The 21,359-nt window shown below is 45.0% G+C and overlaps 9 protein-coding genes across 12 annotated transcripts in view; 5 read left to right on the forward strand and 4 right to left on the reverse strand.

Annotated features, from left to right (window-relative positions):
• The window catches only part of LOC108053993 (cGMP-dependent protein kinase, isozyme 1), a 65,367-nt gene that overhangs the window by 238 nt on the left and 43,770 nt on the right, over positions 1-21,359 (forward strand). Inside the window, exon 1 of one of the 2 annotated variants that reach the window (XM_044460499.1) lies at positions 21,249-21,347. The exons of the other annotated variant lie outside the window; for it this stretch is intronic. The gene's annotated coding sequence lies outside the window, so the exon portion shown is untranslated. Of the gene's footprint in view, positions 1-21,248; positions 21,348-21,359 lie in introns of those variants that run through there. 2 annotated transcript variants of the gene reach the window in all.
• On the reverse strand, positions 7-7,889 carry LOC108053997 (cytoplasmic protein NCK1). 2 transcript variants are annotated; one of them, XM_017136744.2, is made up of 6 exons: positions 7,359-7,889; positions 3,704-4,198; positions 3,036-3,240; positions 2,313-2,658; positions 1,735-2,190; positions 7-1,462 (listed from the first exon to the last, which is right to left on the reverse strand). In XM_017136744.2, the coding sequence occupies exons 2-6, from the start codon at positions 4,125-4,127 to the stop codon at positions 1,253-1,255; spliced, it is 1,641 nt and encodes a 546-aa protein (XP_016992233.1). In that variant the 5' UTR covers positions 4,128-4,198; positions 7,359-7,889; the 3' UTR covers positions 7-1,252. The 2 variants fall into 2 exon arrangements, with proteins under 2 accessions (XP_016992233.1, XP_016992232.1); XM_017136743.1 differs by having other exon boundaries at positions 3,704-4,335.
• LOC108054000 (RCC1-like G exchanging factor-like protein) lies at positions 7,972-9,472 on the forward strand. Its single transcript, XM_017136746.2, has one exon. It carries the CDS (start codon positions 8,030-8,032, stop codon positions 9,392-9,394), a length of 1,365 nt encoding a protein of 454 aa, XP_016992235.1. The 5' UTR covers positions 7,972-8,029; the 3' UTR covers positions 9,395-9,472.
• Positions 9,522-12,730, reverse strand: LOC108054002 (integral membrane protein 2B). Its single transcript, XM_017136748.2, has 3 exons — positions 12,488-12,730; positions 10,366-11,077; positions 9,522-10,287 (listed from the first exon to the last, which is right to left on the reverse strand). The coding sequence occupies exons 1-3, from the start codon at positions 12,593-12,595 to the stop codon at positions 10,148-10,150; spliced, it is 960 nt and encodes a 319-aa protein (XP_016992237.1). The 5' UTR covers positions 12,596-12,730; the 3' UTR covers positions 9,522-10,147.
• On the reverse strand, positions 13,245-14,499 carry LOC108054003 (cleavage and polyadenylation specificity factor subunit 4). Its single transcript, XM_017136749.2, has one exon. The coding sequence runs from the start codon at positions 14,392-14,394 to the stop codon at positions 13,498-13,500; it is 897 nt and encodes a 298-aa protein (XP_016992238.1). The 5' UTR covers positions 14,395-14,499; the 3' UTR covers positions 13,245-13,497.
• Positions 14,989-16,506, forward strand: LOC108054006 (post-GPI attachment to proteins factor 2). The gene is made up of 2 exons (XM_017136752.2): positions 14,989-15,802; positions 15,920-16,506. Exons 1-2 carry the CDS (start codon positions 15,172-15,174, stop codon positions 16,054-16,056), a joined length of 768 nt encoding a protein of 255 aa, XP_016992241.1. The 5' UTR covers positions 14,989-15,171; the 3' UTR covers positions 16,057-16,506.
• LOC108054005 (post-GPI attachment to proteins factor 2) lies at positions 16,629-17,669 on the forward strand. The gene is made up of 2 exons (XM_017136751.2): positions 16,629-17,412; positions 17,470-17,669. Exons 1-2 carry the CDS (start codon positions 16,758-16,760, stop codon positions 17,604-17,606), a joined length of 792 nt encoding a protein of 263 aa, XP_016992240.1. The 5' UTR covers positions 16,629-16,757; the 3' UTR covers positions 17,607-17,669.
• LOC108054004 (peroxisome assembly protein 12) lies at positions 17,611-18,640 on the reverse strand. The gene has a single exon (XM_017136750.1). The coding sequence runs from the start codon at positions 18,563-18,565 to the stop codon at positions 17,672-17,674; it is 894 nt and encodes a 297-aa protein (XP_016992239.1). The 5' UTR covers positions 18,566-18,640; the 3' UTR covers positions 17,611-17,671.
• Positions 18,766-21,331, forward strand: LOC108053994. 2 transcript variants are annotated; one of them, XM_017136738.2, is made up of 5 exons: positions 18,766-19,228; positions 19,284-19,430; positions 19,489-20,458; positions 20,517-20,750; positions 20,808-21,331. In XM_017136738.2, exons 1-5 carry the CDS (start codon positions 18,872-18,874, stop codon positions 21,242-21,244), a joined length of 2,145 nt encoding a protein of 714 aa, XP_016992227.2. In that variant the 5' UTR covers positions 18,766-18,871; the 3' UTR covers positions 21,245-21,331. The 2 variants fall into 2 exon arrangements, with proteins under 2 accessions (XP_016992227.2, XP_016992228.2); XM_017136739.2 differs by having other exon boundaries at positions 19,293-19,430.

The following is a 21,359-nucleotide window of genomic DNA, read 5'->3' on the forward strand; positions in this document are numbered from 1 at the left end:
AGTCGGTTTATGTGTTATTTGAATGTATTTTTATTCATTTCCGTTTCGGTATAATTTCTAGTTTGTTCTCTTCGTCTTTAGTACTAGTTGGTTTAGCAATCGTTTAAATTACTATAAATTATTTAAGTTTTATGTTACGTACTCGTATAATATAGATTTATAATTTAAAAATTCGCGTATGAAAGAAAAGTTGAAAGTCATTTAACTGGCAGCCACTTCTCCCTATCGTTCCGTTCCTTCGCTAATTACTTTCCTAGAGCTAAATAAAAACAAAATAATAATCGTAATGGTATACGTAGGAAAACAAATAATAGCAATAAGTAAAAACAAAAGTTAAAGCTGGAATCGCTGCGTTCTACTATCTCGTAATCGTAAATAAGAGTACACGTATATCTAGTGATGAAAGAGTGCCTAGGTTAGCATTGCATCAACTGTACATTATGGCTTATACGCGTGTAAGTCGCCCCTCCTTCTCCACGCCAGCAAACGATTAGATTATGTTTATAATTATGCGGCGGAAGACTCCGCCCGGAGATATCAATTGTATTTGTTTTGCGTGGTTATATCGTAGTCGATAATTAAATGGATAAATAACAAAAATGACTGTAGGAGCGTATTCCTCACTCTGGCTGTGTGGTTTGAATGTCCTGGATCCAGGACCCTATGTATGTACATACACGATTACGATCGTACACAGTATGCTTACGGTTAACGCATGGATAATAGACATCATATCATATCTCATATTACATGTTCGAGTGTTCTGATTAAAAGCGGCCTCTTTTCTTTGTGTACATTTTAGTCTGCTACAACTTTGCTTTAGAATATAGTATATTATGTGCACATGTATTGTATGTAAATATGTAAATGTATTGCATGTTGACATCTAGAATTGCTCGAATCGAATGCGATAATGAGTTCTTTAGATTTTCTTTCTCGTTAACATAGCCAATGCGATAATTAAGCGGTAATTTAGTTAATTCAATTATATAAAAGTACAAAAAGGTCATTTGTCCGTGGCTATATGTACGGGTCGCTTTGAACCAACCGATCTATATACACACGTTGGTCTGATCTAATCAAAAACTGAGTCCATAACTAAATATCGGAACCGAACTACATTGAACTACACGTCGCGCTGAGCTGAGCTGCCTACAAGTTAGCCTTGGTATATCTTTGTGTTGCATATGTGTGTTGTTGAATACGGGTAATATGGATGCTGAGATTCCGCCGCACTGATCCTGGATCCTGTTTACGTGCCGTTTGCCTTCGGCAGCGATCGCACCAGATACAGCTTCTCGCCCTGCTTGTTCGTGTAGATGGGCGCTCTTTGGTAGTGGTCGACCAGTTGGTCCAGCGAGTGGAATTTCCGCTGCCCGATGCAGTACATGTTCTGCTCCACGTGCACGCGGAAGTGCTTGTTGCGTCCGGGGGCCTTCAACGAAACCGAATAGTCGCCCATCTGCAAGAAAGGGAGTATTAGTTAATTTGTAATTAGTTAACTGATTAAACTACCACAACAACTATAGATCGGCAATAAAATAAACATAAAAGAAAAGAGAATTTCGACAAAAGATCTTTAGGTTATATTTAAGATTTATGTGACACCACTAAAAAAGAAATTCGAGCTAGTCTTTTGAACTACAAGTGGTTGGCTGTTAAGCTGGAGTTACAAAAATTTTATGGTGAAAGCTTGAGATATGTTGTGGTAATTCCATTGTGCATTTCACTCACGTTAGTCTCACTGTCTCTAATGAGGAAGTCGCCATCGTGCCCGTGGCCATTGAGCACCGTGTCGCACTGGCTTCGGGTGATAGCTCCATAATACCACGACTTGCCCGCCAGGTTTGGCCGTTCAATTGGCTGGCCGGAGGATTGCGCCGCCGGCTTATTGCCCTCATTGCGCCGCTCCATTGAGTCGCTTCCTCCGCCAACACCGCCTCCTGCTCCGCCATTGCTTCCTCCTCCATTTCCGTTTCCGGCGCTGGCACTCGTATTGCGATAGGGCGTGGCCAGGTAGTCGTTTAACTCTTGGAGATAATTGCGTGGAACTAAACCGACTTGGCCCTGGTTGTTACGAGCTTTGTACCAGTCCGGATCGGAGGCGGGCCGATCCACGACCTCCAACCGATCGCCCTTCTCGAACGACATCTCCTGATCGTTGTTCGACGTGAAGCTGTATAGGGCGACCTATAATGAATGGGAAGTACATCAATAAAATGTTTAGTTAATATTTTAAGGAGGTTGTAAACTGTGCAGTGAATAGGACTATTGGCTCTTTTGATTTATTTTTATCGCTCATTCATACTTACCACAATATCGAGCACGTTTTCGGCCATGGCGTAGGTGTGGATCTCGCCGTCGTTATCACAATCCTCCGTTGTATAGTTGCTGGGAAACCAGCCGACGGAGTTGCCGCTCTGGCCACGCCACCAGCCGTCGTTCGACTTCTCCAGGATGAGGATGCGCGTGCCCTTGGTCAGCGATAGTTCATCGGGCTGCTGAGCCTGGTAGTTGTACTTGACCACAGCCGATCCGATGGCCTCAGCGGGGTCAGGGGGCAGTCGGCGCGACATGGTTGGACTCTCAATCTGGCGCGAAGGCGAACAATTGGGCAGCGTCTTTGATCCGGAGCCCTTTTTCACCTTTTTCTTGATGCTGCACAGAAATCAGATCAAGATATTTGCTGGTCAGAATTGAGGTGGCTTTTAAAAAAGCTTTAGTTTAAAGAGATTTATTCGGGGGATTCTGAGGTGGGTTAGACTAGCCCTAGTTCGTTTGGGTGTTAGTGGAGTTCTAAGATTCAGGGGCGGTGGTCGAAAGACAACGAAAGCAAAACGAATTTGTTGTTTCGAAATACAAAATACAAAAGCCGAAAGCAGTTAAAAGTTAAATTACGATAACCAAAGCAAAAGGGGAGGCGGGAATTCGAACGCTATGTATACGGCTACAGTTACAGAAATGGAGGGCTTAATTCTGCTGAAATCAGAGCAAGAAGAACGCTTAGGTTTAGTCGGGCCAGGAAGCTGACGCACCTGTCGAAGAGCGAGGGCTTCTCCTTCTTCACATAGTTGCTGGGCACGTAACCGGACTGATTGCGGCTGTTCTGGACGCGCCACCAGTGCTTCGAGTCGTCCAGCAGCAGATAGCGCTCGTTCTTGCGCAGATCCAGCTCCTGGGCACCCTGCGCTGCATAGTCGTATTTGGCTACCACGTAGCAGACGTCTTCCTGAGATTTGCCTGGGGTGAGGAAAAATAAGAACTATTAGTTTGGTTTGTTTCTGAGAAAAGTATAGAGTGCACACAGTAAGAAACGCTACATTTTCGTGCCTAAGATAATAGGTGTCAAACTTCATAATCTAGTAAATATTTCTAGTAATTGACTAAAAAAGTTTCAAAAAGTTTGTATTGACTTGTCGCCTTTCAAACTAAACTATTATTTATTGAAAGAGTTTACTTCGGTGAACAAAGTTTTACAAGGAACGTTTGAAGTTCGTTTTTTAGGTATAGTGATAACTCCTGTAACTTTCTGTTAATGGCTGTACTTATGGATTTTATTTCATAGAATGAATTGCATGAGTTCCTGTACACATGGTGCAAGAATTTACAGCCAATTTATGAGAATTTTAATTTCTGGGATCCCTAGATCCTGTCATTACTCCTAATGCTCTTCTGTGAATATGTCATGATTAGAGGAGCTCACCGTGCTTCATGTTGCCCGCCATTGGTTGGGTTCCAGCGTTGCCGGCGGCACTGCCACTGGAGGAGTTGCCGCTACCGCTTCCGTTGGCGCTACCGCTGCCGTTGCCGCCGCAGTCGAGCGCTGGCTGTCCGAAGGTCACACTTTTGTGCTGGGCGCTGCAGGAGGAGGCGGTGGACAGGGTGCGGTGGTGGTGGAGCTGCTGTTGCTGGGAGAGCGACGAGTGCCGCTGGTGGTGGGCAGGTGATCCTGGCACGGGCACCTGGGGACGGTACTGGTAGATCTGATTCTGGTTCTGATTCTGATTCTGGTTGAGATTCAGATTCTGGTGCTGCGGCAGCTGTGGCGGATGCTGCTGCGAATACTGCTGCGAGCTTGCTGAGGAGTCGGGGATGTTGCGCACGAACCGCTGGGGGTGTTCCAACATTCCAGACTGGCTGCTCCTCCGCCGCGGGGGGATTCCTGCTCCTCCAGCTGGGACTGCTCCTGGTGATGCTCCTGGAGGCAAGAGGCGGTGGCTCAGTGTTGGTGGACTTGGAGTTGATGAAGTAGTCTTTGATGGTTTGGTTATGTGTTGCAGTTGGTCGCTGGCACTCTAAGCTTGCTGCAAATCGCCTCTAGCCAATGCATAATTGCTGAGGGGGCGTGGTCAGGGGCGAAGGCATGGGCGTGAGCGTAGGCGGAAGCGTAGGCGTGGCAAATGTAAACACAAGCAACACAATAACGCAAAATGAATAAAAAAAAGAAAGAAAAAGAGAGCAAATTATATATGCAAATTAGGTTTAATTGTTTAGCACTCAAGAAGGTAAGAAGCGTGAAAATGATTAGCTTAAAAAATACAATGCAAGTACTCAGACACGAAATACTAAATAGGAAACCAACTCAAAAATTAGCCGATAGATGAAGGTTTGTTTTTGGGGTCAGCGAGCCTGCGATGAAGATGAATGAGTGGAGTGTTTGTGTTTGTGATGATGATGAGGGAGCGGGCAACTGAGGAGGGATCTGGCCATTCCAGTTGCGGAGCAATTAAAAGCTGTGCAAGTGAAAGTTACCTCCGCCTGACTCTACTCAATTGAATCCAATTGCCTGGCAAACGAATGAGTGGCCATCGGCCATTGATTTGTTTATAAGAGGTTGCAGAACCCGCGGAAACCTAACCAACAGACTCAATATCTCGCCTCCACTTTAGGCCAGAAACGACGCAAAAAACAACTGATACATTCGACCGCAATGAGTCACGAACGGGAATTGTTGGGAAATTGGTTTCTTGGCCGAGATTTATCCAGTGACATAAGGCAGTTAGCGGGCGGCGAAGAAGGTTGTTCAAGCCAGAGATCTCTAAAGAGCCTCACGAGTTCATTGGCCAGGTTAACAAGCCAGCAAAATCAAAGTCAATGTCATAGCCAAGGGCCATCTTGGCATAATTAAAAATCAATAAGTGTCGGTCAAGCTCAGAAAATGCTCTTCTGGGGCTTTGAGTCTAAGCCATTTTTGGTTTCACTTTTCTATGGCAACTAAAAGATCAAAACGGCAAGCTTAGTCAGTATTTAACATTTTTAGTGAGCTTCCTGTCTAAATAATAATAAGTCATAGTCATAATAATTTTGTTTTGATAACGTTTGTTTTGATTAACTTACAATCGATTAGTCAAAGGTTTTTCTTTGGCCTGAGATAAGGGTAATGTTTTTGTTCATGTGGGAACAAGTGACTATAAAGTATTATTCCAAGAAAATTTAAGTTCCTCTTGAACTGTTTATTTTACTATCGATTTGTTATATGCGGGAAAAATCCATGTTTAACTGGAAGTGGTAGAAATGGTCGCAAAGTGATTCACTGCCTGCTATTGTTTGTGTTTTCCTGTTTTCGAGCGGAGAAAGCGGGGAGTGAAACCGTAACCGAACCCAGATAGCTACGGAGAAAGAACCCAAAAAAGATTATGTTTGTGCAAATGCTTCAGTGATAAGGGGGGCGGTACGAGGCCTTGGTAAACATGAAACGCTTGGCTGGCTGGCTGCCAATGAACTAAACTGAACTGCACCACCGTTGGATTTGGATTTTCTTTGGCTTGGCGATTGTTTTGTTATTGTTTGCGCTTGCATAAGCCCAAGACATTGACATTACACTGGTGATAAAAATCACGGAAATCGGGTGGAATTTGTGAATTAAATCTTGGCAAATCTACTTACATATTCTACCATGATGCAACATGATTTTGATTGCAAAAAGAATTTGTAAACAACTTTTTATCATACTATCTTTTAAACTATCATATACATACATATGTTAGTTATATGATATGAACTTGAGCTAAAGTGATAAGATTGGGTTGATTGTCAAATGGAATTAGTATTGCTGCATTTTTATCTATAAGCATTCCGTTGTTTGAAACAAAAACTGGAAAATGTTTTCGATGTCTACCAACCAAATTAGTCATATGGTATGTCTTTTGAAGATTACTGTATGGAAAATATATTTTTTCCCGTGCACTCGTTTATTGTTTTCTTGACAACATTTCGTCTTTTTGAGAGAAAGATGGAAGCACCGTAAAATAAAAGAGTTGCACGTGCTCGGGGGACAAGCCCATGAGTTTATGAGGCGGAAAGTTTTCTTTGCCCTCCATTGTTACCCACCACAGAGGGGCCGAAGATCGGTTCCAGGCGAGGGAGTTGGCTACTAGCCCCCGAAAACCATCACAAACAAATTGGAGGCCCCCGAAATGAGAGCATTTGGGTCTATAACATTGAGTTACGACTTGGATGGGGAGAAAAGAAGGAACTGAAAGTGGGCCATTTGCGTGGAGCAGTCTTATCTGGTGTCGTTCGAGGCAAAGGGCAGCCTGTTTACATAAGATCACTCATTCTCTTGGGCCGCAACTCAATTCCCAAAGTTTATTAAGTATATGCTTTTGCAGGGGAATGGGATTTGAATGGGGTTTCGTTTTCGGTTTTGTTTTTTGTATTTTTTGGGATTGTTGCCGAGGGAGTCTGACATTGCCGGCCGTGCCCTGAGAAGCTGCGCAAAATCTCTGCGAGGTGGTGGATTTTTGGCAGCTAGAGGGATGGCTTTTCGTCCTCAAAAAGGGAGTGAGGTCAGAGGGCAGGACTCGAGGCCAGTGTTGGGAAAGCTACGCGCTTGTACCTAGGTATTGTTTTTGCAAAAACAAATACCTGGTAAGGTGCAAAATATACCATTTTTCTAGAATCTAGAGGTTAAGATTATACATACATTGATAGAAGTTTTTGTTGAAACAATAGCCAATCAACTCAAAAGTATATTGGTACTTCTTAATTCAAGATGATCTTTTGATTGATAAGCAAATTCTTCTGGGGGAACAAAAGATCTCCATTCTAGTCAAGGTACAAAAAACAGGTATTTCTATAGGCAAAATTGTATAGGTACTCCGCAACACTAGCAATATTGGTGGCACAGTTACCCGTAAACACACGACCATGGTTACCCAAAAAAAAGGTGATGGGAAGTCGAGGGTTAAGGGTTGCAGCACCGCCACCCACTGAGGGTGGTGGACCAAAGGACTACGCACAACCAGGTGGCGAGAGAGAGCGCAGGACGAGAGAGAACCGAGAGAGATAAATGAGAGATTCGAGAAAGGCTACAAACAGGAGTAAAAGGAGCAGCCGAATATTTTGTGTGTACCTACCGGAGACGAAGCGATTGACAACTCCTCTATTCCTCCTGATTCTCCGCCTGGCACTCCTTATCCGTATCCTTATCCGCTATCCGGCGAATCCGTCTCCGTGTCTTTATCCTCAATCCTTAACCCTTAGCCCCAGCCCTTGGAAAAGCCAGCAGCGAACGGGACATGTGTTAAGACACTCAAAACTCCTGGAACACCACTCTATTTCACTTCCACTTTCCACTGGGCTATTGCACTTTACACACACTTTAAAACACAACTTTAATTATAATACACCTATCCGAGTGTGTGTGTGTTTGGGGCGGGGGTGCGCGTGTGTGTGTACATATGCTTCTGCGGCGAGTGAAAAAACACACAAATCCTGGAAAATTAACGATTTTCCAGCGGTCTGATCACCTCACGCGTTAATTGCTTTAGCTACCGAGTTGTTCGCACACTTTTGCAGCGCTGATTTGCGGTAAATTAATTATTTTTTAATGATTTCGCCGGAGCCGTTTCTTTCACTCGCCCATCCGATTTCGATATGCAGCAAGCGATAACGATTGTGCGAGCACCAGGGCTGGCAAGGTGTTGGAGCGGTAGAGTTTTTAAACTATCGATAGGTGACCAGTGGTACTTTGCAACACTTGTTCCGGTTTGTTTTTATTGAATTACCTGACTTTACCCGTAATACCATGCTGAAAACCGGGAAAGTTGGTCTAGCGATCAGCAGATCCTATACCGCCAAGGCCAAAAGGGTTGTTTTGGCCCAGGACAAGTCGAAAATCAAGGAGTACACGCCGAAAATCACGGACAACCACGAGAACCGCATTTACGTTTGGGGATTCCAGGAGACCGGAGCACTGGGCCTCCAAACCAATGTGAAAAAGGCGAAGGAACGCTATACGGAGATGGTTCATCATCCTACTAGGCTGCAATTCTCCAATAATAATGAAATTACCGATGTAGCTGCAGGTTACGGATTCACAGCCTACGCCGTGAAAAGAGAAGATGGGGAGACACTTTTTGGAAGCGGCTTAAACACGGACTCCCAACTAGGTTTCCAAGTGAAGGGCAATCCCACGGATCCAGCCAACTTGGATGTGATTATCTATCCCACAGCCATTAAACTACCCAGAGTCCAAGGAGAAACCGATAAGGATATGCAGGTGAAGAGCATGTCGGCGGGGAGAGCTCATCTGGTGATCCTGACAAGAAATGGAACCATATTTACTTTGGGAAACAATTCCTATGGACAGTGTGGGCGTTCCATCATCGATGAGGAGCGATACAGCAAGAGCGCTCTGATCCACAGAATTTCCCAGGAGGATATATGCGGAAAAGAGGATGAGATAGTCCAAGTGGAGTGCGGTCAGGATCACAGCATGTTCCTAACCAAAACCGGAAGGATTCACACCTGTGGTTGGGGTGCGGATGGCCAAACCGGGCAGGGAAATTACCACACAGCCGGGCAGATAACCCTCATAGGAGGGGATATCGAAAAGGAGAAAATTGTGAGTCTCAGCTGTTCCTCGGATTGCGTTTTGGCCCTCAACGAAGCAGGCGATGCATTTGGATGGGGCAATTCGGAGTACGGACAGCTGGATGACTCTGAGCACGCGGAAACCCAGATTAATATCCCGAGAGCTCTCAAACTTACCAAATCCATTGGCAAAATTAAGCAGGTGGCTGCAGGAGGATCCTTTTGCATGGCCCTCAATGATCAGGGTTTGGTTTACACCTGGGGCTTTGGCATCCTCGGTTTTGGACCCTTCGTGGAGCAGACCTCCAAGCCACAGCACCTTCTGCCACCTTTATTTGGACGGAACGACTTTAGCAACGAAACAACCGTTGTTTCGATTGGATGCGGGATCTTTCACATGGGTGCTGTCAACTCGGACGGGGATCTCTTTATGTGGGGCAAGAACAGATTCGGCCATCTGGGTTTGGGACACAAGAAGGATCAGTTCTTCCCCTTCAAAGCGGCCATCAATGGAAAGGTTACCAAAGTGGCCTTCGGGGTGGATCACACCATTGCTATGTGCAAGGCTTACTTCTAGATTAAACTGAGAAATTGTTATTGAAGCTATCTGTTATAAATAGAGAATAGTTTAGTTTTAAATATATTCTAGTCGAAAATCTGATTAAGATTGCCTTTGTTTAAACCCCCAATAAAAAGATATCGCCTAAAGATCACAAATTCGCGTTTAATACATTTTAGTAGTTTTAAAGAACATTTAGATTAATTTGTTTCTCTGTCTTTCGACGCATGCTGATAGTTTCCGTTCCTCATTCGGTTTTTTCTGGTTGGTTTTTGGTTTGGTTTTTGCATGTAAATAGCTTCGATCTGAATCCGTTCTATACATTAATTGTTAGAATAGTTAAAGAGCATATATATAAAATATGTACTTGGAATGCCGCAGTGTCTGTGTCTGTGTGTGTTGTACCGATCTCTTCCGTTTTTATTCCGCACTCGAGGCTAATACATTGCTCGTATTTGTCACAATTTCGTCGATCGCATTGATTGCGTTCTAGGTACATTTTCGTTACGCTTCTTTACTAGGGTCGCCAATGATTCGCTTAACCTGGCCAATGATGATATATCCACCCGGATTGGGGTGTGTGTCCTGCTAACCAGTGGAAAACCAGGTCTAGACTTCTAGGCATGGCTCTTCGAACAGATCTCCTCCCTTCACTTCGCTATATGTATAAATCGATTCTAAGTAATAATTTGTTTAGGTTGTGTATTCATATGGGGTGTTGTAGCTTAAAAGATCGTGCTCCAAACGTCGCTGCTGGGAGCCCTCGGATGCTCAGGCCCGTTGGTTAGCCTCATTTGCCTCGTAGGCCTCCACTTCGGCAATGTTGGCCAAATCGTACTCAATGACTCCCTTGCCCATAAACTCGGCGTACTTGCCGGAATCGGGCAGAGGTTCAGCTGACCGCTTCGAAACTGGAATAGAAAGGGGATAAGGTAAGGTAAATACTCAAGTGTTCCCTAAACCTAGAGTAGTCTAGTGAGGAAACTTACTGCCCGAGACGAACTTTTCCATCATGTAGACCTTCATGTCGTAGCACTCGTTGGCGATTCGCTCCGAGATGAGCGAGAGATCGGTGATGCGGGGCGTTACGACGCGCATCTGCCGCCTAACGCGCTCCGTATCGATATTGTAGTAGCCAGTGCTCATCTTCTTCATGAGATCCACGAAGCTGGTTGGCGGCAGGGTGGTATCCCGATCCAAAGGCATGATGAAGCACCTGCCAGTGGTGGTGTCGATAATGGCCGACTGGTTCTCCTTGAAGTCGTGCATGAAACGACCACGCCGTCCATCCTTAAAGTCGGGCACATCCACACGGGCGTATCCCTCCTCATCGCTATCGCCATCCAGTTCGATGTCCTCTCGGAAGTAGTTTTCATCGATGGATTCACTGTTCGACATCGGAGGTCCAAACTGGGGCAGCAGGGAGCGCCAGTTAAGGGCGAAGGGTCCTTCGGTACGTGGATATACCCGCGCCATTTCCATCGAGTCCTCCGGATAGGGAATCTCGCAGAGGGCGTGATACCTCATGCTGCCATGCGAAGGAGCGTATACGCGATAAAGGGTCCATCCGCCCAGGACACCAAGAAGCATCACGACCACTGCGATCAGAAACAGCAGAAAGGACTTCAGGCAATGGTGCTGCGGCCGGTTAAAGACCATCGACTCCGTGTCGGCTTCATTGTCGCTGTAAACGACCTTGGGCTACGGATAAGAAATTGGGATTTGAGTAAGGTTAACTTATACGTATTTAAGGGGTGTACCCATGGAAGAATATACAAAAGTTCAATTATAGTACCAGTTATTATATCTAAAAAAAAAGAAACAATTCTAAATAGATTTTGTGACATAAATTAAGAATCAATTTCTTTGCTAGGGATTGTATTAAAAACTCTTCAAACTATTAAATTCGTTTTGTAAAAAAAATATTTAAGTGAAATAAGCTAGAACGGCAGGTATATTATATTATACCTGTTTCCCTTATCGAGAGGGTGGAGTCATAAAAACAGCGATAAGTCATAGGCGAAACAGAATTATAGAGTTGACTCAAATGTATAAAGTTCAACTTCTATAAGCAACACTGCTAGAAGTTAATTTTGCTCAGCATAATCTCAGAATGTGATGCAATGTAAGAAATGTGGATTTCCAGAATTAAGACTAGCACAATCAAAACTGCATCGCATTGCTTAATTCATATCAGTAGCTTACTACGCCGCTAGCAAGCATTTCTCAGATATTTGATAGCTCAAAAAAGTTCCCCTTGCAACCATTTATTCAATTGAAAACATTTGCATGCTGGTTAGAGTAAACTTATATATACAACAATATACTATAAAACAAAAAGTAAATAAAATTTAAGTGTAAATAATATTTTTTTAAAGCTAAAGCCACAAAAATTTGTTGTTAGCCAAATAATTTTTGATAACGTCTTACATATAAATGCAGTTCTTTTAATCATTTTAATTATCGTGCAGAAGTAAATAATTAAATTAAGAATTTGATTATAAAATGCCATTTGATTGCCGTCTGTGCATAATCGTTAAAACTCGTTATGAGATAGCAAAATACATTCACAACTTGCAATGGCTGGAGTGTTTATGAATGCCAGCTGATAAGACACGACTTTCTTTGGATACTCTCCACGTTCGCATACTTATCGAGGTCACTGTGTGCGACCAAAGAGCAAAACCAGCGCACAAAGGGCTGGAATTGCCACCGAAATTGGGTTTTCCGAGCTGTCAGGGCCAATCTCCACCAGTAACAGGAAGAGGACCTCCGCTGACCTCGAGAAATGCCAGTCCTTGGCGGGGAAAGCCCAGGAAAGTGAATGGGCACACGTCATTTGCCAGAAGGGAAAGTGGGGGGAGGATGGGGAGGACAAGGACACGAAGTGCGGGAATTCCAGCTGGAAAAATCGATGGCCTGCTGGGCGAGCTGCTGAGGCTGTAAATTCGGATTCCGATTCGGAACACAGCATTTGCTGCCACCCCCCCTGTGAAACTTGTGGCACTCGGGGACCGAAGGACAAAGGGGTGGGCATGGACACCCCGCAAGGACACCACTCGCAAAACGATTGCGCAAAAATTAGGGTATATCTCTGGGATGCAAACTCACTGCGATTAGGGAGCCATGGTGCATCAGCGTCTCGTCGTTGAGGTTCATCGGCAGGGGCACCTTCTCCTGGTCCGTGATCTCCCCTCGAAATTTTCCCAGAATTGTCATGGCTGCTCGGCTGTATTCTATATTTGTAATTCCTCGGGACGTTCGTCGCTGTTTATTTTTACGGAAAACTTAGTGCGCAATTGTTGATGAGTTGAAATCTCGATCCAGACAGTGTGGCCGATGGTCAACCGTTGAATAGTACCGTTGTTATTCGGAATGCCTAAATATGCAACGACTCAGGTGGTGAGGAACTTGGCTAAATCTTAAGAGCGGTTAAAGTAAAATTTGAATTAGAAGAAATTAGAAATTAAATACACCATTTGTTACCAATACAATAGTCTCCTCCTGTTGAAAGAGTAAAATAAGATTTACTATGTTGCAATAGATACGTAGACTTTTTCCCTGGTGTAAAATTTCTACTTTTAATTTTGCCGAAGAAGAAAAAAACTTGTTAGTTTAAATATTCTCTATGTTTTTAATTTCCGGTAATAATAATTTTTTCGCATCTAAAACTTGTAGGTTTTTTTTTGAAATAACCGATGACATTTAAGCATCTGAACATAAGATAATATATAAAATGTGGTACCTTATTCCACTTATTATTCTCAATATCTCATGTTGTCTAAGCTACAAAATAAATAAATTTTTAAGTACTATAGGTTCCACTTTCGTAAACTCATTGCTTTCCAAATCTTTTCCAAAAATGATATCTGTTTGGATTCTTATGAAAAAGTTTATTTCGCTGATAACAAAATACAATCTACTGGCAGTTAATGAGACATTTTCGGAAAATGTAGGCCAACGCTCGTTTCAAGGTTGAAATGATCAATGGATATACAAAACGATCACCTGCGGCAGGAAGGATCTTTCGATCTATGTGGCTTCAGGGGGCCAGAATAGCACCCGTTTCTACCTTTATTTTCTGCACTCTCTTATAATCTAATCATACAGAGCAGCGGATCCTACTTATGACTATGCTGATTGGAGAGGAAGGCGAGATGGCCTTTGGGACACTTGTTGGCGTAGTGTCCCTTGTGCCCGCACTTGTAGCAGGTGATCTCCTCCAGCGGCGTGGGCACCTTGACAAAACCAGGTCCATGTGGCTGACTGTGGTGACTGCTGGGGTTGTCCTCGTTGCCCTCGGAATGGCCAGAATGTCCGGAGTAGCCAGAATGCCCTCCCGAGTGTCCTGAGTGATCCATCGCATTGATATTGTTGCGGTGCTCCAGACTGCCCACATATTGCTTGCAAGAGTTGGCCTTGTGCCCCAGCTCCCCGCAATAGTGGCACGTCGGCAGTTTCTTGTGCAGCTGATCCTTGCCCAGCTCCGCCAGAGGGGGCAGCTCGAAATGAGGATGCATATGCTTGCAGGCGGGTCCTTCCGGGCAAAATCCCGCCAAATAGTCCATGCAAAGGACTCGACGGAGGTGCTGATGCCTGCAGTGTGGACCATGGCGGCAGAAGCCTCTCTTGTACCAAGGACAATCCTTCACCTTGCTCTGGGGATCGATGTGCAGGAAGGGGCACTCCTTGTTGTGGCAGGCATTGAATCTTGAGTAGAAGTAGCACTCGGGCATCTTGGTCATGTCGTACTCGTGAAGGAACTCGCACTGGTCGCCCTTTTTGCACAAACCGCGTAGCCAATGTTTGCAGACAATAGTCCTATCGCCACGGATGTGTCGGAATGGACATGCACTTCCCTTGTCGCATTCCTGGCCATTCCGGGTGATAAAATTGCAAACCGCCGCAATGGATTTGTCCATGCCGTAAAAGGGCAGTGGGATGGCGCCCACCTGTTCAATCAGATCCCTTTCTGCCTTGAACTGCAGCCCGCTCACGTTGGCCAGTAGGATGTCCATCTCGGCGGGATTCAAGTTTTCTCGGATACTTTGGAATCTGGTAAACAATGCAGTTTGTCTATTTCTGCGCGTGCTGTTTTGTTTAGTGCTGCTAGTTATGGCAGGCAGCCGGCGAAAACTTATCGATATCTAGAGGTAGCCGGGTGGCAGTGGCTAGGCTGGACTTCTAGCTATTTTATAGCCAAATCTTGGTTTATCTATCTTACCTGTAAATTTATTTATTTGCAATTAAGTGACTCATATAAACATAGTATGTCCTAAAACAGTATTTATTAAGACAGACTTTAATCGGAAAAAATATTTTACTGCCATCTTCTCAAACATGTTTTAAATACTGATGCGAATAATTAACTTGAAAGCCATATAATAAGGCCAACAGTTCTGGCCAATATCCAATATCTGATTTTGGGCAGCACTGTTGGCTGTTAAATTGTTGCGTTAAAATTAAGTATACGCCCCGTTAGTGTTGATTTATAATCTGTTTATTTACATTCTGGACTAGCTCATACAGAAGCCACAATTATAATTTGTTTTATTTATAAGACTGAATTAAGGGAAATTCGATTGTTAACCACCCTCGCCATCGGTCGATAGCCAGCTGCTTATCGATCACTTGTATACAACTTCTTTTGCAATGTTTACAACGTAAGCAGAAAAGTCCGCGAATAAGTCCGAGATTAGCCTGTTTAGGAGCGAGGAACTGAAAAATGTGGAGCGTGAGCCGCTAAAGAACGACCTTACCAACATCCCCCGACGTCCACCCACTCCAAAGGTGAAATGCTGCCCACATACGAGCGTTTTAGTGATCCCAAAAGCGTCTTTTTCCGGCTTCCCTTCGCAAGACTGGCACTGGTGGCTCTGAGTCTGCCCCTTGGAGGATTCTTCTTCTGTGTGATATGGTCGCTTACCTTTGACTTCGTGAGAAGCACCTACACCCACTGCGATGTGACCAACTATCTGCCCTCCGTTTCCGCGGCCATTGGGAACTATGAGCCCCAAAAAACCGTTTGGAGATTGGCCATCTTCTTGCATTTACCACTCCGTTTGGCGGTGGCCAAGATTTATTTGGAGCACTACCGGGAACATATCCGAAGGAGCCGGAGATTGCTAGGAATCCTGGCCTGCTTCCTGAATGTCATTGAGGACTTGGCTCTTTTCTGCCTCTCTTTTTGGACCTCAGCGGATCACTATGAAATGCATAGAAACGCCTTTGTAGTGTTTATTGCCTGTTCCGAGTGCTATATGCTGGTCTCCTATCTGCTGAATAGGAATGTCCGAAAAACCGTGCTCCTGCCGCACGAAGAAAAGTCGCTGAGATACAAGAGGAACCTGTTTTTGGTGAATGTGGTGGCCTTTGGATTGGCTGGATACTGCTTCGTCAGGCACAATTCCCATTGCGAGGCGGGAGGTAAGTTGAGGGTTCTAAGAGTGGAATCAAGTTCGAGTTTGTCATGACCAAAGAGAATGATTCCACTCATAATATCGACATATTCCTCTGCCTGTCTCTAAACTTCAATTCCCACAGTCTACACCTTTTTTGCCTTGTTCGAGTACATCGTGGTGCTGACCAACATGGGTTTTCACATGACATCTTACTGGGACTTTTACGCCCTCAACGTGGTGTGCGATGCCAAGCACGGCCTTTACCTATCACAATTATAGATCAATTGGAAGGTCAATTCCAAAGCCGCCATAACATCCAGCCCCTCGTCCTTGAGTATTCTGTACATACGCGGTATTAGCTTAAGCTCAAAGTTTACTTAATTTTACCAAAGGAAACTGCTTCCGGGGGACTCCTACAGGAAATTATTCAGTATGACATGATCTGATGCATACACACGCTTCTAGTTAAGGCTTATTGTAAGCTTAAAAAGTTTCTGATTGATTTAGTTAAATTCGAACCGAGTTCCATCTTTATGTAATGCATTATTTATACACGTGCTTTTAGTTAGGATAATGCTTAAATTATATTCTTTTTATACACACGCAATTTTAAATTGGCTTTTTGGTTATAATATTTCCTAAGCATAAAATTGTATTTATTTTAATTTTGGTAAACGATAAATTAGCAACGTTTTAATTAAATTGTCTTAACAAATTTCTTAATGATAATATGCAATATTTTGAAATTTATTACATGATTTTTGAGCTGAAATTTCTACCTGTGGGCGAGTGACATACATTTTTTGTCCGCAGAGCTTGAATCAAAACAAGTCATAGAATCTTGTTGACTTTGAACAAAGATATCATTGGAAAATGTGTCAATTTGCAAGAATCTGTTTTTTCGGGTTAAGTGAGATAAGGATAAGGAATTAGGTCCCCAAAAGAACAGACATTATTTTTGTGGATTTATTTGTGCCAAAATGAATACCTTTGTTGAGGATAAACTCAAGCTTTTGCCCAGTTCCATGAAGGATTTGCGGCCTGTGTGTCACTTCCGTATTCCAGTGGGTCCTTTTCTGGCTCTTGGTCTGTTGCAGGTGCCCGTTTGCATGGCCTACAACCTGGTGATGGCCATTACTACCGACTTTGAGGCGACCACGTATACGTCCTGCCAAGCCTTCAATTTTTTCCCCTCCACATCAGCGGCTGCCAAATCGCAGCACACTATTTGGGCTTGGGCATGCTGGATGGAGTTTCCCTTTTTGATTGCCAGTGCCTGGTTGCAGTTCCGTTTTTACCGGAGGACTTTGCCCAAGCCGGTCCGGAGTTTCGGCTGCCTGATGTCTATATTTCTAGCGGTGAATAGTTCTAGTATGCTGCTGTGGGGAACCTTTGCCCAAGTGGATGGCGACTCGGTGCTGCACATTGCCATAGCTTTATCCCTGTTTATATCGTGTGCCATCTATATGGCGGGATCCTTTGTGTGCTGCAAGTATTATGTGTGTGATAGGGACTGGCAGCTGCATGAGGAGCTGTCCATTGAGCTAAAAAGCAAACTGGTTTTCTTCTACTTTGCCTCGGTGGTGATAATGTGGTTATTTTACTATGTCCACCAGAAGTTATGCCTTCCCTTAGGTGAGTAGAACGGATGGAGGCAGAAATTCATAGATTTAATTCCTGTATATCCTGCAGCTTACTCAATATTTGCCATTGGCGAGTTTATCTCCTGCGAGTGCTTCTGTTTTTATCTGTGCCTGGCCTACTTCGACTTCCACCACGTCTATATATGCTACGATCAGAGAATGGGCGTCTTCCTTAGTGAAATCTAGACCATTTCCATTTTCTTATTAAATGTATTAACAAAATCGTATAAAAGATAACAAAATACTTAAGGTTAGGTTTCGTAGATGCGAACTAGATCATCCAGGCTAATGGGATAATGGGTAACCGGGCAACTTCCATGCTCCTTCATGTGGCTTAGGATGCACTTCCAGCAGAAAACGTAGCCGGAGACGGAGCAGGCAGTGGGTGTCTGGATGGACAGCAAGCAAACTGGGCACTCTCCTCGTTTGGGAAGAGTCTTTTGCACTTCCTTGGGCAGCTCTTTCCTTGGCATGGCCTCCGGATTGAGCAGAGTGCCTCCGACCTTGCGTCGCTGATCCGTAGAGTACCACCACTGTACGAACTGCAGGAAAAAGGCCAAAACCTCCAGCATTTTGAGGACGAGATAGGTCCATTGATCTTCCTTAGGGGGTTCACTAGGGTAGCGCAGGGTCAGACCCAAAGATCTGAAGATGGGCGAGTGACTCGAAGCGTATTTTATAAGGTAAAGGAATGTGTGGACCGCTTTGGCGGCATGGAATGCATGAAAGGCACTGAGTAGACGCTGCTCCCAGGGACTCGTGTCCTGATGGTGGGTAATCCTGCTCCTTAGCTTCCGTTCTAGGTATGGAATAAAGGTCAACAATGTGGCGGATGCAAACTGCTGACGGCGGTTCAGCAAATCCCCAGTTTGCGTAACCGTTCTTTGCAATCCGTAGAAGCTCTCCCCAAAGGAGGAGGCCCTTTTCCGAAGATACAAGTACTGTAGCAACCACGTTAGAAGTGGCGATAGCTCCTCTTGAATTCGTAAACTTCCCCAAAGTTTAAAGTCCAGCCGCAATCCAAAGTAGTCGAAGATCTTGCTCAGCGCCGGGTAAATCAGGTTGTCCAGCGTCTCCGCCGCTGAGATTTCAAAGATCGACGGTACATTTTGAAGATTCTGGCGCAAATTTGCGGCTTCTGCCATTGTTTTGGGTATTTTAATTCATTAAAGTAACTAAGGGTAAATAAAATAAAAACAATTGTTTGAACTGTGTTGTGAAGCGTGGAAAGCAATTTCTTATCAGTACTTATCAGCGAAAAAAGAGCTAGATGCATTTTTTTGGCTTGAAAAGACGAGTCAGCAGGGCATCGGGGAACCAACAGTAAAAACTAGAGTTTCACAACACTGGCTGGTAATCTTGCGAAATTTGTTTTGCTTTTTGGTGCCGCTTGAACGTATATTTACATTTACTAGCCGGTTAAAACAAATAAATAAGACATAATTGAGACAATGAAAACCTCGGGCGCCGGTAATCCCGACGAGGTGAACAAGTCTACGCACAACAAGGTTAGCAAAAAGTCCACAAAGTCGCGCTCCAAGTCCGCGAAATTGGAGTTGTCTGGAAAGAATTCCATATCCACATCCGCATCTGGCACTTCTGCATCAGCAGTAGCCGGGGGCGTGGCTGTGGGCAGCCTGCCGGCCACGCCCACCCACCTTAACATGGTGACAACGCCCACGACGCCAACATCGAGTCTGGGTAACTACAATCTATTTGATGCTTCCTTTGCGGTAGCAGGAGGTGGTGGCCATGGAATCCAAGGTGGCATCGCAGGAGCGGAGGCCTCTGGGAACTCCAGTCGAATGGTGAGAGAATACCCAAAATCCAGGTCTGCCTTGGTAATATTCCTCTTTATTTAAGGGCCATCAGAAAAGCTATGCCGGCTTCGATCCCCGGAGCATAAAAATATTTTGGGAGCAGCATGATCAAACGGATGTAGAACTGTCCCAAGATGTGTGCGCCAAGCTGGCGGAGGATGCCTCCTACAAAATCTGGGAACTGATTAATGTATGCCCAACATAACACAAACTTTTTTGGCTCTCTAAACATCCTTGATTTCCCTTAGAATGTCAAGATATATTCCCGCCATTCGGGTGGAGTTGTTACCTACGATCTGGTAAATGAGGTGCTCAAGGATGCCGATGTGCCGCCTATGCTGGGGGCAATGGACAGCGATTGGGATCGCATCGACTACGACGGCAGTTTTTACTTCCACTCGGACAAGATCTTTGAACTGAGCGCCGAGTTTCAAAAGGAAATCAATCTCCTCGCACCCGATGATGCGGATTTTCATAGCATCTGCCCCGTGGAAGATAAGCACACGAATCAGTTGAGGCATTGTGTTCAGAGCCTAGTTACTGCTGCTCTTTTTGCCGACTCCAAGTCCCAGACGGCTGCCATCTGCCATGCCTTCCAAACGCCCCTGATGGGCTCCATTTACCGGGTGATTGTAAGCAAGATGGTCCAGCTGCTGGCCTTCAAGCAGCAGGATCAGTTGAGCCAACGATGCTGGCGATTGCTTCGTGCTTGCAACTTTAACTCCTCGGCCAATCACAATGCCTGCCGGGCGGAGTATTTTAACCTGGCCGAGGTGCTCGTCAGCCAACTGATGGCGCCCTACGAGACCATCAAGGCGCCACCCGAGGGTCCAGATCCCGCGGAACAGACCACCATCAAAATGGAATTTGAAGAGCAGCTTAAGATTGAGCCAGAACCGTTGCCCAATCCTGATAATCCCATTCCCGTGGAGGCAGAAAAGCCCGAACAAGATCCTCAGATGTTTCCCAGCGAAAGTACCCAGGAACACACTATATACAGGCTGCAAACGGAGGAGGAAGAGCGGAATCCTCAACCGGAGACCGAACACCTGTCCACCTATTTTGCCAGTCCAGTAGGCAACGGCCTGGTGGATGAACTTTGCGAAACTATGGGACAGTTGGCCTCCCAGAGTGGTTATATGCAAGCAGAGTGCCTCTTCCTGATCAAACGGCGCTTGGCGAGGTTCTTCGATGGTCGCAATATTTGTAGTGAGAGGGGTAAAAGTTATAAACCAGCTATTAGTTCAAAGTTTAATTTTTGGATTCCGTAAACTAGACTTCAAGTACATCAGCAGAGCAGTACGTGGACTAATCGCCTTGGGGGAGTATGCCTTTCGGGAGTTTATCCCCTACATCTACAAACTACGCGTCGAGGAAATCCCGGATAGCTTGTGGCAGGATATGACCCCGGCTGCCATCTTCCTCGGCGGCCAGGATGACATATATCTGTACGAGTGGCTGGAGCATGGTTGCGGTGCTGCTTTGCAACCTTTCCTGGTGCACTATGCAAGTAAGGTTTACCCTGTAAATCTTTGAAAAACTTCTTAGTAACTGGCAAGTATTGCAGGAGCCTACGAAAAGATGGTCACCAGGCGGTACGTGCGAGTCAAACGTCCGGCTTATAGAATAGAATCATTACCAGGAGTGCGTAGACTGGAATGGAGCACTCTCGCTGCGGCCATGTGTCATGGTGATGATCCTAGCAAAGCGCTCAAGCCAAAGCCCACTCTTGGCGAGGCATTCCCCGACCTCCATCCACCAAATCTGCAAATCAATTGCGCGGGCAACATCCGCTTTAAGTTTGCCGGCTGCCGACCGATGCTGCTCAAGCCGAAGGTTTCCAATGTTCCGCATTCTGTGGACTCGCCCTCATCCACAGCGAACGGTGGTGCAGGTGGTGGTGCCAGCTCCGATATTCTCATCGCCAAGCGAAAGCTTTTTAAGCCGTTGACGAACGTTAGAAGATATCCGCCCATCAGCGGCTATCACTACCTGAGGATCTGAACCGGGTTGTGAAGGAGTATCAATTTACCTTCTGGGCGATCCAGAAGGAGACCTGGGGATCTCAATAAAACTATACTTTTACTTTAATCATCGATGTACTGTGGTGAGTAGCCTT

The sequence above is a fragment of the Drosophila rhopaloa genome, unplaced genomic scaffold (assembly GCF_018152115.1).
Source record: "Drosophila rhopaloa isolate 14029-0021.01 unplaced genomic scaffold, ASM1815211v1 contig_2, whole genome shotgun sequence".
Classification (NCBI taxonomy): Eukaryota; Metazoa; Arthropoda; class Insecta; order Diptera; family Drosophilidae; genus Drosophila; species Drosophila rhopaloa.